At 35.5% G+C, this 19,446-nt stretch overlaps 3 protein-coding genes across 8 annotated transcripts; 1 reads left to right on the top strand and 2 right to left on the bottom strand.

Moving 5' to 3' along the window:
* Positions 1–454: 454 nt before the first annotated feature.
* Positions 455–9,166, bottom strand: LOC107007261 (YTH domain-containing protein ECT4). Of its 5 annotated transcripts, XM_015205798.2 has the most exons (9): positions 9,022–9,163; positions 8,866–8,935; positions 7,163–7,232; positions 4,822–4,966; positions 4,618–4,691; positions 4,052–4,510; positions 3,356–3,889; positions 3,021–3,233; positions 973–1,680 (listed from the first exon to the last, which is right to left on the bottom strand). In XM_015205798.2, exons 3-9 carry the CDS (start codon positions 7,214–7,216, stop codon positions 973–975), a joined length of 2,187 nt encoding a protein of 728 aa, XP_015061284.1. In that variant the 5' UTR covers positions 7,217–7,232; positions 8,866–8,935; positions 9,022–9,163. The 5 variants fall into 5 exon arrangements, with proteins under 5 accessions (XP_015061288.1, XP_015061285.1, XP_015061283.1 ...); XM_015205802.2 differs by lacking the exon at positions 7,163–7,232 and having other exon boundaries at positions 455–1,680; positions 9,022–9,162; XM_015205799.2 differs by having other exon boundaries at positions 455–1,680; positions 4,061–4,510; positions 8,866–9,156.
* A 1,270-nt stretch (positions 9,167–10,436) lies between these two features.
* LOC107007390 (ADP-ribosylation factor 2-like) lies at positions 10,437–15,226 on the top strand. Of its 2 annotated transcripts, XM_015205999.2 has the most exons (7): positions 10,437–10,549; positions 12,371–12,528; positions 12,959–13,029; positions 14,118–14,237; positions 14,325–14,443; positions 14,535–14,616; positions 14,864–15,226. In XM_015205999.2, the coding sequence occupies exons 2-7, from the start codon at positions 12,381–12,383 to the stop codon at positions 14,867–14,869; spliced, it is 546 nt and encodes a 181-aa protein (XP_015061485.1). In that variant the 5' UTR covers positions 10,437–10,549; positions 12,371–12,380; the 3' UTR covers positions 14,870–15,226. The 2 variants fall into 2 exon arrangements, with proteins under 2 accessions (XP_015061485.1, XP_027769364.1); XM_027913563.1 differs by lacking the exon at positions 14,864–15,226 and having other exon boundaries at positions 14,535–14,646.
* A 173-nt stretch (positions 15,227–15,399) lies between these two features.
* Positions 15,400–19,011, bottom strand: LOC107007389 (inositol transporter 4-like). The gene is made up of 5 exons (XM_015205998.2): positions 18,914–19,011; positions 17,428–18,003; positions 17,212–17,319; positions 16,528–17,133; positions 15,400–16,101 (listed from the first exon to the last, which is right to left on the bottom strand). Exons 2-5 carry the CDS (start codon positions 17,968–17,970, stop codon positions 15,616–15,618), a joined length of 1,743 nt encoding a protein of 580 aa, XP_015061484.1. The 5' UTR covers positions 17,971–18,003; positions 18,914–19,011; the 3' UTR covers positions 15,400–15,615.
* Positions 19,012–19,446: the final 435 nt, after the last annotated feature.

Below are 19,446 nucleotides of genomic sequence, written 5' to 3'. Positions count from 1 at the left end.
TTGTTGTATTATATCGTTAAATCATGTTTACATAAATATCGTATCGAAAAATCATAGTTACATATATAAGATTTCACATATATATGATGAAAAATCAATTTATTGTAATATAATCTTGTCGTTACCTTATTAACAAAAATAATGAAATCTATTCAGATATACAAGATAATGTGATACATCAAGAAATGATGATAAAACAACTATCTAAACAAAGTGCAAAACACACCTTGAAACTAATTAAACCAACTATCGATTCTACATTTTTCTAGTTAAACTATCACCATCTTCTCAACTAGGCGAGTTCAATACATAACTGTTGATGATTCAGGTAATAAAAGGAAAAAAAAAAATTGATAATTAAAACATGAAACTCTGGGTAAAAAAATACAGAATCATTGCAAAGACAATCATTACCACACAATCAGCAAATTGCTAATGGTGGACACACAACAGCTGAAGTTACAAATGCACAGGCACATAAATGGAATATAGAGAGATACCACAGAAACACACACAAGAAACATAATAAGACTACTTTGAAACACAAGACTGACAATTTGAACTGGAGAAACTCTCAGTTACTGTAAATCCAGGATAAACATCAAGCAGACGCGCATCGCGCAAACATTACATTTGTTTTCAAGTCAACAACTAAAGAATACCAAAAGAAGCATTTTGCTTTTTTCTTTTTTTGTCTTAATGCTGAAGAAAATATATAGAAACCTTGAATCTGTTGAAATAGAGAAGCCAAAAAGCAGAACTTGCACTGTATTTGAAGCAAAATAACAGCCACCATCTGAATCCCAACCACAAACTAAAAATTAGTATCTCAGCCACATTCTCTTCGAAAGGAAGAATGAAGAACAGAACATATCCCAAAACTTATTATCCGATCAACTTTGGTAGGACCAAGTATATTATACGACAGGGAACTAACTTTTCCATCAGTATCGAGCTACCGTTCATCCATACTCACTTAAGGACCTTTTTTCCAGACCCACTGGCCTCATCAAGCTGGAAAGCTCTAGGATCAAGAGGAATTGTTCCAATAGTCAGGAAACCAGAAGATTCAGCATGTCCATTAACTTTAACAGGCATAGATCCCACTGTGACAACATCAACTGACTGGGTGCTGGCCACTGTATTGGTAGTGCTATGTACATCCAGGGGCTTATCTTTCAATGGTTTCGGGTTGATAGTTAAGGAACCAATTTTCAGTGCAGTATTCACAAGTGGACCTCCTTCACCCACAAGTTTGTCACCATTATCTGCACTCTCTTTGTTAGCTTTAGAAGCTATTGAATTCAGTTCTGCAGGAACAGCCATGCAACTTCCAGATTGTTGTTGTTCACTACACTTTGAGATCTTCTCACTTTCACCGGAAGGTAAACCTGGAGTAGAATTTAGCTTGAGTGGAAGATCCAGTACAGGAACAGCACTATACTTTGAGATCTTCTCACTTTCACCAGAAGGTAAACCTGGAGTAGAATTTAGCTTGCGTGGAGGATCAAGTGCAGGAACAGCAAATGGGCTATCGTAGCTCCTGATTAGCAGCTTGGCTTTCTCTTCCTGCAAGAGTTTCTGTCTGTTTTCATAATACATGAAGTCATCTAGCAATGATGTCCTTGACGCATAATCCTTAAATACTTTCAGCATCTCAATGCCTTTCTTGTAGCGTATCTGCACATTGATAACAAAGGATGTCAGATTTTTCTGCCTTTCTTGTACACAACAGGGGAGAAATGATGTGATTTTCTAAAATGTAGAAGCCAACTTCAGTAAAGTGAAATGCAAGACGATGTAACCATGGGATATATAAACAGCTGTAACTCAAGCCATAACATCAACAGGTGCAGGAGCCAGTATGACGCAAAGAGGAGCAGTAAAGGTACTTCATGCTATATGGACAGTTCATCAAACTACCCTTATGATCCATACAATTTTAAAGGGTAAGGTTTCATAGATATGCAGAAATTATCAGTAACATCGTTACAGGTTTTACATTATAATGATCTTGCAAGAGGTATGGAGACTTGTGGACAGGTACTGGAAGATTTCTTTGATAATGGAGATTAATGTTCTCTATACAAACATAGGTATAATGACAGTTGTAGTGCATGCTGTTAACCATACCACCTTGTCAAATTCTTAAATAAATGTACGCGTTTTCAATCCCTTCAAATTTGTATACATGTATATTGTTGCCAAAGAAGAAAATGGTCAAAACATAGAAGAGGATATTGTGTTAATGCCCAACAGACATTCTGAACAAAAGAAGACGAGGAGGAAATCAGAAAATAACTTGTGCATAAAAGCTGATGACAGCGAAAGAAACCACAAAATAGAAATACAATGCCACAGCATTAAGTATGCTGNTGCCAAAGAAGAAAATGGTCAAAACATAGAAGAGGATATTGTGTTAATGCCCAACAGACATTCTTAACAAAAGAAGACGAGGAGGAAATCAGAAAATAACTTGTGCATAAAAGCTGATGACAGCGAAAGAAACCACAAAATAGAAATACAATGCCACAGCATTAAGTATGCTGTCAATTTGATGTGAATCAAATGGGGAGGAAGAACTGGGGACGGAGAGCATAAAAAAGTTTGCAATAACATCACACAAGGAGGGGAAGAAAAGTGATTGGTCAGCACTTCCCATATGACATAAGAAGAATAGTCGAAGTAAATTGAAGCCATGCCTAATGTATGTCACCTATTGGCTCCCCAAAAAAAAAGGAATAGAAGAAAAAGAGGACCACTGAGAGAAATCAATGAATAATGGGAAAAGGAGAGCAAAATGCCGGATAAATCATTAACAAGAAATAAGTAGCAGGTTCTATGGCACTACCATATTGGGTTCATTTAGTAGGCAGGTTTCATGCATTGCCAATACAGGTTCGTATTTTATCCACCTCAGACCAAAAATACTAATTTCAGGTAAACATACTGACAAAAAAACAAGCAGTAGAAGCAAAGATAAGTGTATGTGTTGCATCATGCAGAATTGAATAACAAACCTCTTGTGTGTCTCTGCTGTTAGTTACTGGCTTGTTCTCATTGTTCTCTAATATAATATGCCTAAAGTTAGGGTTAGGGACATCCTTTATGAAGTGCCACTTCACAGGGAAGCTACCACTCCACTTATCTTGCTGCCAGAAATCCATGTCCTTGTAGAAGTCTACAGGACCAGTCATTTCAGCGACCCCACAAAACTGCCCACTTGCATTAACCTTCATATTCAAGATTCAAAGACAATATCAAATTAGTTCAGCTTATTTTGACAATGAATTATTTGGCTAAAATAGTTGGTGATTACTGCATTGATTAGAGCTAGTGGTATAAATCAACTAACCGAGAAAAAAAGGAATATCGGGCAGCCTCTTGGATTTCCAGGAGTAATTCTCTGAGCATCTTCATAAGCACTATTCAGCTTTTTGTTCCCATTAGGGGTTGATGACCAAACATTGTACTTTATACTCTTGTGCACATCATCCTCACTATATGATTTGATTACAAAAAACTTTGCGTTCACGAAGTCCATCAGAAAATCACCCCTATTATACTCATCAGCATGAATAACTATATTGCCTTGCACATCAACATTTCCTGCTCTTGTAGAGTAGGCCTTCACAAGCAATTGCTTTTTCATCTTGTCAATTCGAGGTCCTCTATTCTGTTCCATCAACATATCAGGACTAACTTTCCCATCACTTGGGATTGTTCCATTTAGAAACTTTGTCCTGATTTTATCTGTATTAGCCCGATCATGAGCACCTGATCTGTGATTAGACAAGTCAATTTCAGGTGGAAGAGGAGCTCTCAGTTGACCGTGATTAGACAAAACCTTCCCATGAATAATGCTTCCTATAGCTTGAGCAACTGTACCCTATCAAAGGATTCAAAAAAACACAGAGATGCATGAGCCACGGTTCCATGAAGAGGTGAAGAAAGATACAAGCAGACTTGAAAGTAGAGCAATACTAACAAATGAACCCACGTGAAAGAAGCCCAATTGGACACCTTCCAAACACCGAAGAAAGTTCCTTACCGGGTGTACCTGAGAGGATGGACTGGAAAAACCATGTGACACGTGCTGCTTGCCCGATGCAGCATTGATCTTTGCACTTTCAGATCCCCTGTTAGATGCACTTTTATAACCTGAAGCTGGCCCTAATGAAGTCGGGGTAAATATTGGAGATGTTGGAGATAAATTACGTTTAAGACGAAGATCATCAGCTCTGTTAGTAGAAGATATAACACTATCCATTATCGGGTCTGCAGCATTCTCAGGAATACTAGATGTAGATGGCACCGCCATCGGGAAGTACGAAGATGATCCCAAGTTTTCGTAAGGGGGGATTGTGTAGTAATGTTGTGGCCCTGCACATGGACCATCAGCTCCTACTACAGCACCAGGAATGTAAGGGTTGTATGGGTTATATGAAGACTGTGCACATCCATAGTTAGGTGTATAATATACATACGGGAAACTTTCAGTTTGAGCATCCTGAAATGAAGGGGAAAAAAAGTTAGAAATACAATCAACAGAGACAATATACTGCAACAAAAATATTAATGTAGACTTAGGTTAACTATGCAGAAGAATGAACTGACCATATACTGAATATCCTGACCATCCAGACCAAAAAATCCTTGATGGCCATCCCAATCACCAGGTGATTCTAATCCTGATAAAATAAAACGTTAACGCAAGTAAGGGATCCAACTACCATTCGCGATTTGGAATCTCAAGATTGGATCTAGAATCATACCTAACTTATTAAACAAAGTGAACAAAAACAAAATGAAGTATCATACCTGTACAGAAATAACCATAATTGGTGGCAGGTGGATAATATAATCCCTGATCAACAACAAACTCAGGGGCTCCTTCATTATACATAGCTTGAGAGTTCTGAAGCAGGGGAGTAGTGATCTGCGGGTTTTCCTCAGTACCCTGAATCTGGCAAAACAGAGAAAAATCCTTTATCATTTAAACCATCACGCTCTAAAATAGAATGACACTGAAAGTCACAGACATTTTTGGTCATCTTGGGCAAAAACATCTTAAATATCCCACATCTTAAATATCCCATCCTAATCATTAACACCAAACTTCAGAATATAATCATCCACATATCCTTTCTCAGGAATATTATATACTCTGACTAGTGACTACTACTCCTTCACAGAAAAGAAGTAACAAAAATGTAATACGTAATAGGTGTGTGTCACTCTAACAGGAAATCTAGAGTCAAAAGAAGCAAAAATATTTCCAAAGAATAAAAATGCAGCAATTTGTCAGAACTGCTAGAAGCAAACAGAACCTAGTGGCTGACCCACAAAAGGGAATAAGAAAGAATCTAAAATGCACTACCATCCATCAATTACATCAGCAAAGTCATACTACAGGTTTGACCAAACTCTTACTCCAACCTCTAATGCATCCAACTAGCTAATCTCAACTACCATATACGACAATAAATCTGCCACATCAGTCTCCATTTCAGTCACAACTCAAAACACTCAAGGACATGTACACTAGAAGAACATACTACTACAAATAGTTAATGTAATATCCAAGTTATAACTAGAAACATCTTTTGTCATGTGCGATCAATCAATCAACTACATCTCAAATCATAAACTAGCTGCGTACAACAACAACACCATACCCAATTTAATCTTATGAGTGGAGTCTAGGGAGGGTGGAGCATACACAGACCTTACCCCTACCTCGCAGAGATAGAGAGGTTGTCTATGACAGTTGCGCAAATCCTCATCCTAGTTACACTATATTAGCCAGGCTGTCAACCTACCAAAACCTTGCTCCTATATTTGGGTTTGGCACCGAAAATTTTGTAAAGCTCACATAAGAAGTACTCTGAATTTCACATAAGCAGAAGTGGTGAAACCATAAAGCTGAAATTGATCGCAAAGCAAATTAGTAATACAAAAAGAAGAACAACCAAACCATAGCGGATAAACAATGTTTTAACTCACTAAACAGAAAAAGATAAAACCCAAGAAAAAACTCAACATGCTCTGTATTAAATACAACTACCACACCGCAATCCTAAACTAGAAGTCAAAAATATTCAGCACATAAAACATACAACAACAAAAAAACATGGTGCAATCCCACAATGGAGTCTTGGGAGGGTGGTGTGTACATTACCTTACCCCTACCTTGAGAAGGTAGAGAGGCCATTTCTTGCTGATAGACCCTCAGCTCAAAACAGATGAAACAGATGTCAATTAGTAACAAGCAGGAACAACTACAGACACCTCAATCCCAAACACACAAAAAAGAACCAATTTTCTATCTAAATACAGCTACTGCACTGCAATCCCAAACTAGAAGTCAATTATATTCAGCACAATAAACACACAACAACTACCACACTGAATCCTAAACTAGAAATCAATTATATTTATCACATTCAATACACAACAACAACAACAAAAATACCAGTGTTATCCCACAAGTCGAGTGTAGGAAGAGTGGTGTAAGTGTACCTTACCCCTACCTTGAAAATATATAGAGGCTGTTTCAGATACATCCTCAGCTCAAAGCCAGATGAAAAAGACATCAATTAGCACCAAGTAGTAAAAACAACACACACCTCAATCTCAAACACACAAAAACAAATCATTCTGTCTAAAATACAACTACCACACTGCAATCTAAACCACAACTCAATATATTCAGCACACTAAACACACAACGACAACAAACACATGGAGTCTTGGGAGGGTGGTGTGTACCCATACCTTGCCCATACCATGGGAAAGTATAGAGGCAGTTTCTCATAGACCCTCAGCTCAAAACAGATGAAAAAGACATCAATTAGCAACAAGCACGTGTCTCAACCCCAAACACACAAAAAAGACAATCGTTCTATCTAAAATACAACTACCACACCCCTCAACCCAAACTAGTTCGGGTCCACTACGATCTGACTAAAGACCTGCTGCAGAGCTAATCCTTCTTCTACTGATTTGCTAGTTGCTACCAAGACGATTTCTTTATAACCAATCAAAGCACCTCTATTTGCTAATTCAATAAAAATCCAAACTTTATACCCAAAAAAAAACACCCATCACATACTTACAAACAATAAAATCCTAAAACAAAGATTTAACATTAAAAAATTACCAATTCCAGAGGAGATTCAGCACGTGGCTGATCTGCAGAACTGAGCGATGACATTTAAACCGAACAACTCCTGAACAGAAAAAAAGGAATTTCTTTTACCATTCTACAATCTATAAAGTTTTCAATTTCAAAAACAAAACATGGTTAAGGAAAAACCCTAACCCTAGAAAGAGAAGAACCAAAGAAGAATGGCTTACTTCTGCAGAACACGGAAAAATTGGAACACGCAAGAGCAAGAGAGGGGAGCGGGATATTAAAGGTGGGTGGCGGTGAGGGGGGAGAGGGAGAGGAGGTGGGTGGGTGGAGGGAGATGCAGCTGTGCACAACACGAAAGAGGTGCACGAAAGTTTTGGATGTACCTCTTCACACAGCGACACTTATATATTGAAGAGGAAAAGGGGGAAAAGGAAATGAAACGATGGCGTTTCCGTGTTCTTTGGAACTATCTAGTGTCTAATGAACTCAATTTTGAAAAGGGAGAGAAAATAGAAAAAATAAATAAAATGGAACCACCTAATGGGCTTAATGACACAATGGAACATTTTTCAACAAAATTTTATTAATACAATACATAAATGTATTTTTTAACTTGATCAATAATTGAGTTGACATGACACATATGTTTTACATGTTAAATCATAAGAGATTAGTCATGTAAGACATGTGTTATAGATTAAATGTCTACTTGCAAACACCTAAAAACATAAATGCTAATAAATGTTACGTTAAAAGAACATATTATGATACAATTTATTTATATATCGAGATAAGGGTAACTTATATTATGATACAATTTATTCACGTTCTTCTGTCTAAAATACAACTACCGCACTGCAATCCTAAACTAGAAGTCAATTATATTCAGCACATTAAACATGCAACGACAACAAAACCCAATGTAATCCCAAAAGTGGAGTTTTGGGAGGGTGTTGTATATGCAACCTTATGAGAAGGTAGAGAGGCCATTTTAATAGACCCTCAGCTCAAAACAGATGAAATTAACGTCAATTAGCAACAAGAAGGAACAACACATGGTTCATTCCTAATCATACAAAAAAGACATTTATTTTGTCTAAAATAAAACTACCACACTGCAAAACTAAACTAGAAGTCCATTATACTCTGTACAATAAACACACAACAACAACAAACCCATTGTAATCCGACATGTGGGGTCTGGGAAGGGTGTTGTGTGGGAAGAGTGGTGTGTGGGTAGACCTTAACCCTACCTTGAGAACGTATTCCGATAGACCCTCAGCTCAAAACAGATGAAAAAAATGTCATTAGCAACAAGCAGGAACAAAAATAGACACCTCAGCCCCAAACACACAAAAAAGACAATTATTCTATCTAAAACACAACTACCCCACCTCAATACCAAACTGGTTTGAGTCCACTACGATCCGACTAAGACCTGACCTGCTGCGTAGCTAAACCTTGTTCTATTTGTTCGATAGTAGTTACTAAGACAATATCTTTATATTCATCAAACAAACCTCTATATGCTAATGCAATAAAAATCCAAACTTAATACAAAAAAAAAAAAAAAGCATACCCATCACTTGCTAACAATAAAGTCCTAAAGGATGCTTACTTCAATAAAAATCCAAACTTTATACCAAAAAAGCAAAAATAAGCATACCCATCAAATGCTTAAGAGCAATAAAGTCCAAAAACAAACATTTAACATAAAAAAAGATTACCAATTCCAGAGGAGATTCAGCACATAGTTGACCTGCAGAACTGAACGATGACAATTAAACTGAACAACTCCTGAACAGAAAAAAGGAATACCTTTACCATTCTACAATCTCCAAACTTCTCAAAAAACAAAACATGGTTAAAAGTAAAACCCTAACCCTAGAAAGAGAAAAATGGCGGACTTTTTGCAAAACACAAAAAAATTGGAATACGCAAGAGCAAGAGAGAGGAGGTGGGTATTAAGGGGTGGGGGTAGGGGGGTAGAGGAGGCGGGTGGGTGGGTGGTGGTAAATGCAGCAGTGCACAACACGAAAGAGGTGCACGAAAGTTTTGTATGTACCTTTCCACACAGCGACACTTCTTATATATATGTTTGAAGAAGAAAAGGGGAAAAAGGAAATGAAACGACACCGTTCCCGGGTCCTTTTAGAACATCTAGTTCCTATTGAATAATGTTTTTTGAAAAAAAAACATAAAATAAATAAAATGATATGTGAACGTATCTTTTAATTTGGTCTGAATTAATATTTACGTTCTTTAATTTTGTATATATACAAAAACATTTGAATTGCAATAAACTTAAATAAGTAATCAAATTTATTCTATTTGCGATTCGACATGTAAGATGTGTGTATACTTATTTGTTTAATTTTAGTAATAATTTAAGTGTTGATTTACATACACTCAAAATTGGAAGGTGTATATATTGATTAAGATCAAATTAAAAAATATGTTACGTATTCAGTTGAATTTTATTTGCATTCGAATTTTATGAATTTAGATTTTTTTTAAAAAAACACATATTTCATTGTTTAGCATTTTTTTTCTTTGAAATTCATTGTTAATATAAGTATTTATCTTAAAAAATTTGTAAATTCGTTAATATGGATCAAAAATATATAGAATGAGATGATAAAATAATTAATTTTGCTAATGTCAATTTATTAAACATGATTAAAATAATGAAGAAAAATAGATATGTTTATAGGTGTTTTTTTTTTGTTGTAAACTTTGTCCTAATGATTTAAATTCACACATTATATTTATTTTGTATAATGTGTAATAATTGTGGAAGATATAAAATTTACCAAAAATAAATTATATCTTCATATTTATTTTAATGAATCACTATCTAATTTACGATTTCATATTTTCATAGATTAAATAAACTAATAACATAATTTCAGGCTTTTCATAATATAAACTGCTCAAATATTTAACAAATAAGATCATGACCTTATCTAACATATTATAGAGTTAAATCCAATATTATTTATATTATCTTGTATGATTTGTCTTATCTTATCACTCATCGAAATAATAATGAAACNATCATGACCTTATCTAACATATTATAGAGTTAAATCCAATATTATTTATATTATCTTGTATGATATGTCTTATCTTATCACTCATCGAAATAATAATGAAACGTATTCATCGTAAATGATAGCTAGTAAAAATAATTATCGATTATCATGATTATAATAGGTTGATTATAAAATTGACCATATTAAGACTTTTTTTTATAAAATTTAATATATATATATATATATATATATATATAAAATGTTTTATAAAATGACGACTCAGCTAAAATTCTCTTTTTCCGTGCCACAGCAGAGGAAAGCGCGGTGAACGACAGCTCCATTTCGAGATCTACCTATTCGAATTCTCCGATCGCCGGTAAGCCGTCGTCGTCTCTTACCGTACGAACTTTTTTTTTCTATCAAAGGAACTAGTTTGACATTCATCTGCATGAAGATCGATCTGCCTTATATTTCGTAATTTGCTGATTTCTAGATGTTGTTCCGATGCTCTTAGAAAAAATTGTTGTCTCAGTAATTCATCCTCTAACTTTGAAAAAAAAATGAAATGGATCAAAGTCAAACGTGTATTGGTGGACACAGTTAGCTGGTAACTGTAGTTGACAGGTATACTGTGAATTTGGTGCACCTCGAGCTGGCCTGGATACAAACAAGTAAACTAAAATAAAGCATACATGCGGATGTAAGCAATGGAAGTGTTGAATGTGGTTTGATTTAGCAAATAGAGTTTGAGCTATGTGATTTCCAAGTATGAAGTTAGTTAGAGGTTGATTTGGAATTTGATTGTTTAGGAATAATGTTACTAGTACGTGTTTTGCGATTATTTTTTCAATTATAAGCTTGTGGTTTTCGTATGGATTTTTTCGTGCTTTTCTTTCATGTATCTGGATTGATCATCTTGCTATAGTTATTATACTTCTAACCAATAGCTGAAGTGTCTTCTGTCGTGATAATGGGCGGGCATGCACATTGCTTGAGCAAGAAATATGTACATATTCGCGTGTGAGAACTTTTGAAAGTATATCTTTATTAAATCTGCATCAATGATCATAATGGGTTAGTGAGCATTGTGACATACAGCTTTCCTGTCACAAAATCGTGGATCTGCCTCTGCTTCTTGCATATTTGACTATGTTTAACAATTTTAGAAATAGAGAGTTGCAGAATGTTTACACAGTCGATGCTGTATGTACAGTGTGGTTACTGAAGGCTGAAATTTTAAGATTGTTATTTTCTGGCTAAATACTGTTATTGGTTTTGAGGAATATCATTTCCTAAATAGTGTTTGATAGTTTCTGTGGCGATTGAAAAGGATACGAGAACATAATCGGGTCATCTGAATTTCTACGAGAGGTGTTGTATCTTTTTTTTGCACTAGAAATGAACTATTACTGTGTCGATCTCATGTACTCGGGGGATTTCATATATAATGGTATTTATCATTATAGAGTTGTCAAGAGAACTGATGCAGCCTTTTGCGGTGGGGTTATTGGAATAATTCACTTATTGTGTTTAAAGTTGTACTTGTTACAATGTCCATTGCAAATTGAAATTGTGGAAAATGAGTGTTGGTGGTATCATTAGCAACAAAGTGAAATAAGTCAAAACTGTTGAGGAATAACTAACAAGGACAGGGAGAAGGCTTTCTGGCCTGGGTTGTACATGTTAGCTTGTAAGTATCAGAGAGAACAAGTTTTATATTTAACATTACCAATTTTTTAAAAGAAAAGTATCAGAGAGAACAAGGTGAAAAGACGCAGAGTATTGTAAGAACCACACCTAGAATTCTTTGGATAACTCCTCAACAAAGGCTGCGGATAAAGCAACATAAGTTCTGGACAAGTCATGGAGTCAATTCATAATGCTTCATAGTTGATTAGAACATAATCTATTAAAATCTTGTTTTTTTCTTACTAGCAGTATTTGACTTCAGAGACATATGGCATGAATACAGTATGAAATAGATAATTAAAGATCCAATCTGCATAATGTTCTGCAAGATACAAAGTACATCAGAGCTACATGCAACAAAAGATTTTTCCTTCTCTTTCCGCAAGATGCTATTTGTTTGTTTGTTTTTTTTGAAATTAATTGTATTACCATAGTCAAAGTGACCGGAATTAGTGAAAGTTTTATATTGATTCTCTGATCTTTATAAATGATCTCGTCCATTTTTCAGTTACACAGAGATGGGGCTGTCTTTCACCAAACTTTTTAGTCGCCTCTTTGCTAAGAAAGAAATGCGTATTCTTATGGTTGGTCTCGATGCTGCTGGTAAAACCACAATTCTCTACAAGCTCAAGTTGGGGGAAATTGTTACCACTATACCTACAATTGGTACGTTTCTTGTGAATCCAATTCTTATTCTTCTCAGTTCTCATATGTTGCACCTTACAGTCTAATAATTTCTTACTAATTGTGGGATATACTACCGAAAGTAAATTATGTTGATATATCTAGCCAAAAAGCAATATGCAAGATGGCTGATAGTTCTTGATATGCCTCGAAATCTTGCAAAATCCTTTCAAATCATTTGCATCCACACAGTGTTGATAAGATAACAGTGTAATCTTTGAGATTCATGACTTCATTTATGGGGATCAAATAACTTATAATGACTGCAATTTTTGCCTTTGGCTTTGTGTCTTCATCAAGTGCTTGTCATGTGTGTCGTGAACTTGTGGAGAAGATCCTTCTCTTATCATTCGTGTTGTCAATTTTTTATATGCAGCTGGTTTTTTCAACTATCTAATCTTTCTATTGGCAGGCTTCAACGTGGAAACAGTTGAATACAAGAACATCAGCTTTACCGTGTGGGATGTTGGGGGTCAGGACAAGGTAAGAAGTTCTTATGTCCTATAACTCATATATTCATTTGAAACCTTGTAATTCTCTGGGTTTATTTCTAGTTACTGGGGGTTCTTCGATTAGCCTGTATTTGTAGTGTATAATTTTCTCATGATTTATGCTTCAACAACCAGATAAATGTCATTTTTGGCCTAAATAATTTCACTCTCTTTCTACTTGTGTGTAAAAAATATGAGAGCTCATTTGATGTTCAAAATGTTTACCTTGCAATTATATTTTGCATGCTTTGTGAGCTACAATTCTTGGTTGGTGAAGAGAGCTGAAAGAGAGACACCACCATTGGAACAATCTTGAACCAAACCAAATATATCTACTTTGAAAATTGTGTTATTAAGTTTTCTGGAACTGTTCTAGCCACAGATACTTTTAAGCAAGTGTTTGTTTTCAAATGGGTAAAATATATTGGGGCAAAAAACTAGCTTGTGGTTGAGCTGTTTTTGAATTTGATTCATACTCGAGCTTGATTTTGCACAAGGCTTATATGCAATTGGAGCCACGCTCAAGTGCAGAGCATATATTATGATTCACTGATTGTATACAACCTGCAGTCAATGGAGGGTTCAGATCCATGATCTTCGATGACTTTTATCTTAAGTGCCCCCAGTCTAGTAAGGTATTGAGTTGCAAATGTTTGCTAGCTGATTATCTCTTGGAGACAGAGGTGGTGTCTGTTATGTACTGGTGCCAAGGTGGACATTTGTATCTAGTGGAGCAGACTAGTTAATTACTGGAGAAAACTATCTGAATGTGGTGTTGTTCTTGAAGGTTCTTGGAGTCCCTTTGGTGTTTTGCACATAAGAGGAGGCTACTTTTAGGCACATGGTTTCCTAGGTTAATCGTGGTTAAGTCTCCAAAATATGATCGGTACGTGGCCAGCATTGCATTCCGAATGGAGACATGGACCTTCTTTGGTTATCTTGCTGCTAACATTGGCTATTCTTCAGTTCAATTGTTCTTTCTGTTCGAGAGGAACAAAGTTAAAGTTTATATAGTATTTTGATTCTTGGAAACTTGAGAAGTAATACTGATCTGCTTACTTCTTTGTGATCTGTTTGCAGATTCGACCTCTATGGAGGCATTATTTCCAGAACACTCAAGGCCTCATCTTTGTGGTTGACAGCAATGACAGAGACCGTGTTGTTGAGGCAAGGGATGAGCTTCATAGGATGTTGAATGAGGTATCATTGACATTTAGAAAGTGAAGTTAGAGCAATCTTTTATAATAGATCATAGATGTCTCGAATCCTCATTTCATTTTTCTGCAGGATGAACTAAGAGAGGCTGTGCTGCTTGTTTTTGCAAACAAACAAGATCTTCCAAACGCAATGAATGCAGCTGAAATCACCGATAAGCTTGGACTTCATTCTCTTCGACAGAGGCACTGGTAATTTACACTGATACCATCATTTGTTCAGTCTGGTTCTGACTAGCTAAGAGCGCCTATTATCTAATGCCTTCCTCTTTCGATCTCTCAGGTATATCCAGAGTACATGTGCCACTTCTGGAGAAGGGTTATACGAGGGACTTGATTGGCTATCGATCAATATTTCAAACAAGGTATGTGTTTATTGACAATCAAACCCTTTCCCTTTCCCTTTCCCTTTCCGATATCGTTGTCAGCCTCTCTTCTCATTTCTAATTTGTTCTATCTGGTTCATNAGGGACTTGATTGGCTATCGATCAATATTTCAAACAAGGTATGTGTTTATTGACAATCAAACCCCTTCCCTTTCCCTTTCCCTTTCCGATATCGTTGTCAGCCTCTCTTCTCATTTCTAATTTGTTCTATCTGGTTCATTTTCAGGCTTAGAGCATCAATTAGATTCTGCCCTCGCTTGTCGCTCACTTACCTATATCTGGAGTATAGATGTTAAACACCGTTTGGTTATTTTGGATAGAAAGAAGATCAATTTCTGAAAAAATATCCTGCATTTCTTTCCCTTTTCATGCTTGTGGTTGTTGGTTAGTTGCTAGGTTGCTTGCAATGTAAAACATTAATATTGTTTTTCGTATCGTAGCCGGAGCTACTTTAACCCTTTTAATTGTGTCTTCCCTGTCTCCAACACACTTCATCTTCACCCTAGCTTCCGACCCTTGTAATTTTGTAAATCCAATGAATAAATTGATGATATAAAGAAGCATGGAATGGACGTTTCAATTGTATTTTTGTTATCGGCATCTAATCAAAATTGCATTTTAGTGCTATTTTCATAATATATATATATAAAATGACCTTTTTAAAAGCTTGGGTTATCAATTGCTACAAATTTTGAACATATTTTTCTACAAAACAAATGGAACACATATAGACAACAACCAATATCTTTATAAATGTACAAATAAACTTAATGAATTCATTTTCCAAATTTAATAAAATGACAAAGCAACAAAACTCGTTTAATTTATTACAGTTTGATCACAAAGTGGAACTATAGAAGATCCTCTTTTAAGATCAAACAGTTATCATCGAATAAAGTATGATACAGAATCACATATGTGAAAAAGCAATGCAAATAAAATAAATTACTGGTCTCTTGATCTACAACACTATGAATATCATTTTGTGTGGTCAGAGACTTCTTTAGTAGTAGTAGAACTAGTGTTCTTTCTAAAAGGAGAGTATCCTTTCTGCAACAATTTTTCGACTTCCTCAAATTGCATCCCTTTGGTTTCAGGAACGAGGAAGAAGATGGCTATGAGTCCAAGAAATGAGAACCCCGCGAATAAGAGGAAGGTGCCAGAGGACCCAAGATGTTCAGTTAACGTCAAGAATGTTAGACTAACGATTAGATTTGAAGTCCAGTTTGAAACTGCTGCAAGGCCTCCACCAACTCCTCTGAATCTCAAAGGGTAAATCTCAGAGTTGACAATCCAAGGAACTGTTCCCATACCTGGTGAGTATACTATGATGTATAACCCAAGGAAAACAACTGCTAAGAACCCAAACTTGCTTGGACAACCTTTTGTGTACCAAACGCGGTTCTCTGCTTTGCAAGCTCCTGCTAATGCATCTGTTTTTGCTATACATGCTCCAGGAGCATACTGCACAGTGAAAACACAGAATCAAAATCAATGAGATGTAGACGAGGAGAGAGAGCTAGACGAGCACCTGATACATCTAAAACTGCTATAGTAAGAAGGCGTGATGCCTATGTTGCTAAAGCCTCTCCCAAAATGATGTTGCACCTGTGTCAGATAACTCAGATCCTCCAAAATTGCATAGCTTTTGGAGGATTCGACACATACACACTAGATGGTAGTTTTCTTGAAGAGTCCGAGTAACATAGGATGACAATAGAGAGAGTTATACACTCACTTTAGACTCTAGTTATATGAATCTTTTGTAATGATCTAAACTTATATCATGATAATATTCAAGTTTCAAAAGTTTCTCTTGTGTCCAGTCATCATATAAACTGGGACGGAGAAAGTACTTGAAACGAGTTATAGAGTTTGTTAGTGAGTTACCAGATTGGTGTTTGAACAAAATCCACACTCAGCTTCTTTAGCCAAACACTTCATGCAATTCCAAGAGGCTGGATTTGGGGCATTGGCATAGGCTGTACAAGTGTTGTTGCCAAAATGAGCAGTTTCAGTACCGCTGATTGCTGGTGCATGAGCAGATGCTTGGAAGAAGACGACTGACAAGACAATGAGGCACGAAATGATTCCAATCATAGAGATGATCATGAGTCTCCTCCTACCATATCTATCGACAAATAACATACTGACTATGGATCCAATCGCGTTAAGACCAGAGGTGATAAGTGATAATGCCACAGCAGTCTTATTAGATGCAATTCCAGCAAATTGCATGATAGTTGGACTGTAGTACATAACAGTGTTGATACCCACAAATTGTTGAGCCACTTGAACACAGATACCAGCATACAGTGCTCTTCTACATGTTGTGTTTCCGAATGCTTTCTTGATTTGAGTAAACGTGCTACTTCCAATGGATCCTTCGATTTCCTTTTCTTCTTCAACCGACTTCTTCATTGCCATCATCTCGTTCTCTACTTCCTCTGCTGGATAAATTTTAGATATGATATCCCTCGACTCATCCACTTTACCCTAATATATATGAATCAAACATCATTAGTACATAGTTTTTTGCCAACATTTCCTTACAATTGGTCGTTGATCGAGTACCTTTCTGTAAAGCCATCTTGGAGACTCAGGGAGGGCAAGCATGAGTAAGAACTGAATAATTGCTGGAAGTCCAGCAACACCAAGCATCCAACGCCACGTTCCTTTCACCTGAGACAAGCCGAATATGAGTTACTATATATGGTTCCACAGATCCACGATGGCATTTAACACGTCTAGTCTCATACAAAAAGAAGGAAAAAGATTCGTAGTAGTTACATCAGTGAAGGCAAGATTGATTAGATACGAAAGAAATTGTCCTCCAGTAATGAGTAAACCGTTCATGCTAACAAGAGCACCTCTGATCTTATGAGGAGAAGCTTCTGATATATAAAGCGGAGCTGTCATTGATGCCATTCCAACTCCCAAACCAACGAATATCCTTCCAAGGATGATCAGCCAAGGAGCTGGTGCAAGAGCCATAACGAGTGCACCAACAAAGAAGAGAACATCAGCTATGAGAATAGAAAGTCTCCTTCCGAACTTATCATTAAGCCAACCACCAGTAGCAGCACCGAAAATTGCACCAGCAACAGCCATACTAACAATAGTTTCTTGTAGCCACGTCTTCCTATCAACTTCTTTGAAATCTTCCCTTATGTAGAGAAGCGCCCCAGAAATAACTCCGGTATCGTAACCAAATAAAAATCCTCCAATGCCAGCTGAGAAAGCTAGCTTCATAATATAAGGAGTTCTCCATACTGACCTCCAGCACTCTGTAAACTCTGTTTTATCTGCTTTGCTTATTCCTCCCTCTACCATTTTGTTTGCATTCACACTTCTTGATTACTTCAACTACAACATTACAACAACAACAACGACAATCAGAGGCGGATCCAGAATTCAAAATTTGACGTACAAAATTACAACGACCACAATCAGAGGCGGATTCAGAATGACTTTAGTATGATGTTTTCAACACTAAATCCATTGCACATTTTCAATAATAGGCTATGTTGTTCGGACTCTCCAACTATGTTGTTGCGTCCGTGTCAGATCATGAACAACTATTTCAGAGGATCCAACACCCAAAGGGTCCAAGCAACACAAATTATAGTATTCGGAGGATCCAAGACGCACCCGTCACATAGGCATTACGTTCCATATAAAAATACTAGGTTCAATCAAACATCCTTCAACGAAAAATTATACCATATTTATCAAAAAGTCATACATATATATATATATATTCGAAACGCAAAAATCACTTATTTATTAAATCTTGAACTGCCTTAACAGAATTCTATATTTCGCCCCTCAACATTATATCACTATTTACAATAACAATGCCTCAATCCCATCAGGTAAGTTGGACTTAGCTATATGACTCGTTCAAAATTAACATCATCGTAGTCCAATTCGATCAAACCAAACAATTTTTACACGAACCATACATAAATATATATAAACCACTAAAAAAAATTCAACAAATATTAATATCTAAAACTATAATCAATACGTAAAAATTGAATCTATCAAATTTAAATCTTGAATCAGCCTTTATTAATCCAATATTATGTAATCACATATATATTATACACGTTACATGAAAAATTGAAACAATATATAACCTTTTATGATAATTATAGACTTAGAACAATTCTTCACACAATANTCTTCACACAGATAAACATAATTACAAAGAAAAGATCATGAAATTCATAAGAACTTTGCTAATAACAATTTTTTAAAAGATAAATATTACCTTAAATTTGAATAATGAGATTGAGAAATGAAGGTAGAAGGGAGAAATATAAAGCTATTTAATTTCACACCGTTGTTTATATTTCCATTTTAAATAAATTATTATCATTAATTTTATTTTTTAAGTAAATATAACCACTTGTTTCCTTATTTTACTCACGGATATATCTGGAAATATAAGATTCCCCTTTAATTTCGATAGGTTATAAACAGATTATAATGTAGAGATATATATGGAATAATAATTCCTAATTATTGTGATCTTATCTCATATTTTTAAGATATATAATCACAATCAAGTATTTATTTTAAATTGGATAAGATTTAGTCTCAAGTTAATTAGTGGTCTAAAGCCAAAAATAAGTTGAAAACCTAAATTTTAATTTTTTTTTTTTTATATTTGAGATTCAAATTATTTCTTTCTTTTTTGATAAAAAAGTTTTATTCTTTTATGATCTTAAACTAAACATATATTATATACCAAAATATATTTTAATAGTATGATCTTAAACATATTATGTAAAAGTTAAATTA

This window comes from Solanum pennellii, chromosome 12, assembly GCF_001406875.1.
Source record: "Solanum pennellii chromosome 12, SPENNV200".
NCBI lineage: Eukaryota > Viridiplantae > Streptophyta > Magnoliopsida > Solanales > Solanaceae > Solanum > Solanum pennellii.
Note: the sequence above shows the minus strand (reverse complement) of the source record. Positions and strands in the feature narration are given on the sequence as shown.

Excerpts from the sequence above, each read along its gene's own strand:
- LOC107007390 (XM_027913563.1), top strand. The coding sequence starts at position 12,381 with ATGGGGCTGTCTTTCACCAAACTTTTTAGTCGCCTCTTTGCTAAGAAA. Across the intron at positions 12,529-12,958 it reads TACCACTATACCTACAATTG|GCTTCAACGTGGAAACAGTT; the intron begins GTACGTTTCTTG and ends TTCTATTGGCAG. Across the intron at positions 14,444-14,534 it reads TCTCTTCGACAGAGGCACTG|GTATATCCAGAGTACATGTG; the intron begins GTAATTTACACT and ends TCGATCTCTCAG.
- LOC107007389 (XM_015205998.2), bottom strand. The coding sequence starts at position 17,970 with ATGGTAGAGGGAGGAATAAGCAAAGCAGATAAAACAGAGTTTACAGAG. Across the intron at positions 17,320-17,427 it reads TCAATCTTGCCTTCACTGAT|GTGAAAGGAACGTGGCGTTG; the intron begins GTAACTACTACG and ends GGCTTGTCTCAG. Across the intron at positions 17,134-17,211 it reads CAAGATGGCTTTACAGAAAG|GGTAAAGTGGATGAGTCGAG; the intron begins GTACTCGATCAA and ends CATATATATTAG.
- LOC107007261 (XM_015205798.2), bottom strand. The coding sequence starts at position 7,216 with ATGTCATCGCTCAGTTCTGCAGATCAGCCACGTGCTGAATCTCCTCTG. Across the intron at positions 4,692-4,821 it reads TTATGGTTATTTCTGTACAG|GATTAGAATCACCTGGTGAT; the intron begins GTATGATACTTC and ends TTATTTTATCAG. Across the intron at positions 4,511-4,617 it reads GTCAGGATATTCAGTATATG|GATGCTCAAACTGAAAGTTT; the intron begins GTCAGTTCATTC and ends CCTTCATTTCAG.